Raw genomic sequence first — 3,535 nt, forward strand, 5'->3', positions numbered from 1 at the left:
AGAAAAAACTTTAATGAACAACCCAAAATTAAAATTTTTTGAAATTGAAACCAGGGAGGATGTCTTTTTTAAAAAAAATGGACAAAACAAAAATTTGAAATTTTTGAAGTTAAAAAAAAGGAGGATTTTCATATAATCAAATCCTTGGACGAAGCAAAAATTATAATGAGTAAAGAAAATTATAAAGTTATAATTCTTGAATCGATAATAAGAAGGATTTCTTTTCTAAAAAAAGGGTAATTTTAACAAATTCTGTAGTGGAAAAATTTTAATTGAAAAAGGGCATTAAAAAACAAAGACCTCCACCCTCCCAAAAGTAAAAAAAAAGATTATATATATATACTCCTGCAAACCCCCCTTATTAAGCTTAAACTTATTTTAAGGATGTTAAGACAAGGAGGCTCGGAGGAGATAATTGTACTTATCATTTACGAAAAAAACTAATTTGTAAAAAAAATTAAAATGCTTATATTAGATTAAATCTGCTGAATCTTATTTTGATACAAATTTAGTTCAATTGCAGTCCCTTTATCTCAAATGTTTCTATGATTAATGAAATAGCGAGCCTCTGGTTTTTTTAAAACCTGACTAAATTAAATTAATCAAATAATTTTTATACTTTAATTTTCTTTTAAGATGTGAATTCATATGTTTATTATAGTATTGATCGGTATATCGGTAAAATAGAGCCGGTGCCAGAGTACTGATTCATCTAAAAGGGTACACTAATAAAATGGCATTGAAACCAGTACTTCCAGCGTCAATACATCATAAAAGTATTGGATAGTGATGGCGTAACCCCTAAATTAATGAACTAGAACCCAACCCCTCCATTCTACAAAAAATGATACTGAAAACCGTCTTTTATTTCAAAAAAGTCCTCTAATGCACAATATGCTCCTTATAAGTTATTATAGTTGAAAATGATACTATAATGATGGCCACGACGAGCCCATAAAAAAACTCAGATTACCTCTTTTTTTAACGTTACGAGGAACAACGTGTGCTTTCGAACCGGTGTACCACTACAAGACATTGGGCAACGCCCATCTGAGGTGTCTGTAAGAGGGAAGATTCTACCTGGTTCTTGGTGTTACAGTTGTGAAATTCAAAGCTCAGCTGTGAATAAACGCGTTACCTAATGATAACTCCAGCCCACTAAATATCCAGCTGGTTTCTTCTGGCTTCTAGTCAGTATTAATATTCTGGCCCCTTTTAATGGATGAAATATCAAGCTTGGTTGATGTAGCCTAGAAGTAGCGTTGGTTAATCCTTCTAATTGGGCAGTTATTAAGCTTGAAGGCTCCTGAAAGAGTACAACAAATCAAGAATTATTTGATGGATGTTATAAAGTAAACGAAATAAGCTTTGTAAGTCGGCGGCGAAAGATTCTGAACAATGATTTGTTACGAGAACGATTAGAAAGCCACTACTTTGCTTTTGCGAAAAAGTCTTTGAGCACAAATGCAAGGAAATTACAAAGTTGTCTCACTATATAGATCGCGTTAAGTTCCATATAATAGAAAAAAACTTACCGGAAATAAGAAGGATTCCACTTCTGAACTCCTTGAGAATGACGATTCTCTTTCCTTTGTGGATACCGGCATGAATAACTGTGGTATTTTCAGGTGTGAGGGTAGAACGGACCCTGCAAGAGAGTTTTGTGGGCTTCTTAGCAATTCTATGCACACGTCTGTAAAAAAGGGATAAGTTAAACAATTGATTGAAGGATGATTAATGAAGGAAAATGCAATGACAGGAATAAAAAATGGGATCAGAACTTTAAAAAGCTTCATTTGTGTGTCAGACGGCTTTTCCTAAAATATGATTATTGGTTCATCATGTCGCCAAGGAAGGGATTACGGAAAGCAAAGAGTAATAAGTGAGTCAATGATTCGTACCTGTCCACGGTGGGGAAGTCGTTCCTCAACTTCTTGACACAAACCATACGAATACTTCCATTCTTGGTACGCTCGACCTTCTTCTTTACGAAGGTGGGCTTACTGGCCTCAATGTAGTGACACAAAAGAAGATAATATTTAAGCATTGGTAGTAATATATGCCACAGAACAATATTACAAAGTGAGGCAGGAGTAGTCAAATCACAAGGGGAGACTGCTCAATCAGACACCAAGTGCCAGTTACGGATCTCCCAATTATCATCAATGATCCCTACCACGTGATGGTGTTTGTAACCAAGGATGAGTTATTCCCTTTTTGGGAATTATCTTCTTCAAGAATTTATAGGTAGCCTTCTTGTGGTACATTTGGGTTTGCCGAACTGGACGACTCCGGAGACTAACTTGTAGTTCCTCGGCTTACTGATGTTCTTGTTCTTCGCCATTGACGTGAAAGTACTACTACTACCTGAGCAGAGAGAGGACGAATGACCTGGTTGGATCTAGACGAGTGAATGAACACAACATACCTTTTCAGGATTTTAGAAGAAAAAGGAAGTCTCTCATTCTTCTCTTCGTTGACGTCATTTCCTGTACATGTTTGCTCTTCCTTTCCGTCTCACCTACCGACTACCCCGCTACATAAATGGAAAATGGCTACAATTTATAAATGAATAGGGATTTTTCTATATTTTGTGCTATAAAAGAACTACAATAATAGGATCGAGTTGTCAAGAAATACATCTTTATAGCAAGAAAATTAATCTATATGGATATAAACAAATGGTAAATTTATAAACATAGCAGAAGTACTTGGTACCCTCTAGTTGTTGACTATACTGCCATCTACTGATCATTCCGTATATTTGTTTTGATAACAATGGAACTTAAAAATAATATTATAATACTTATGTTATTAATTATACAATTATAGTAAGTATTTTTGAATCAAGACCTCTAAGAGTTTCTTACAATGCTTACTCGATTTACAATTGATAATGTTATCTTAATAAAGTCTTGTTTTTATTATTAAAATAGGAGACCACGTTGTTGTTGTAATATGATTTAACCGTTTTCGTGGCTATATTTTTAATGTTATTATTGTTCATATGGTTGGGAGATTCAATTCTGAAATTTTATTTTGTATTTATTTTTCGAATATACAGGTGTTTATAAACATCAAAAATACTTTAGTTATTTCGTAGCTTTTTTCTGTATATATATCGTGCACAAGTAGCAATTTTTTTACAAGTTACAATTTTTAGCTCTTACTATGTTTTATTTAATAACATCATCAGTCATTTTAAATCCCAAGCGTTCATTGATGCATAGATGATTTATCATTGATTGATGTTATCATTATATTTTGATCTATTAAAATTATTTATTTATTTTATTTTACGAGTAAAATAACTAGGGGCATTTTGAACTTCATAATGTACCACGTAAAATGTACTTATCAATTTGTTATTTTCATCAAAATAATCAAATATTACTCTAATAACACTGTCCAACAGCAAAAATGGAACAAAAATAGTATGCACTCAATTTTATAGAATTTAATCCCTTGACTACAAATATGTCCTTATTTTTTCTCCCAGAGCCTCGTGGTATTCAGAAAAATGCCATATATTTTT

At 32.9% G+C, this 3,535-nt stretch overlaps 1 protein-coding gene across 1 annotated transcript; it reads right to left on the reverse strand.

The window, feature by feature from the left end:
* Window positions 1-848: 848 nt before the first annotated feature.
* Window positions 849-2,463, reverse strand: LOC121118657 (large ribosomal subunit protein eL6). The gene is made up of 3 exons (XM_040713247.2): window positions 1,902-2,463; window positions 1,536-1,693; window positions 849-1,306 (listed from the first exon to the last, which is right to left on the reverse strand). Exons 1-3 carry the CDS (start codon window positions 2,045-2,047, stop codon window positions 1,251-1,253), a joined length of 360 nt encoding a protein of 119 aa, XP_040569181.1. The 5' UTR covers window positions 2,048-2,463; the 3' UTR covers window positions 849-1,250.
* Window positions 2,464-3,535: the final 1,072 nt, after the last annotated feature.

This window comes from Lepeophtheirus salmonis, chromosome 5 (assembly GCF_016086655.4).
Source record: "Lepeophtheirus salmonis chromosome 5, UVic_Lsal_1.4, whole genome shotgun sequence".
NCBI classification, from domain to species: Eukaryota; Metazoa; Arthropoda; class Copepoda; order Siphonostomatoida; family Caligidae; genus Lepeophtheirus; species Lepeophtheirus salmonis.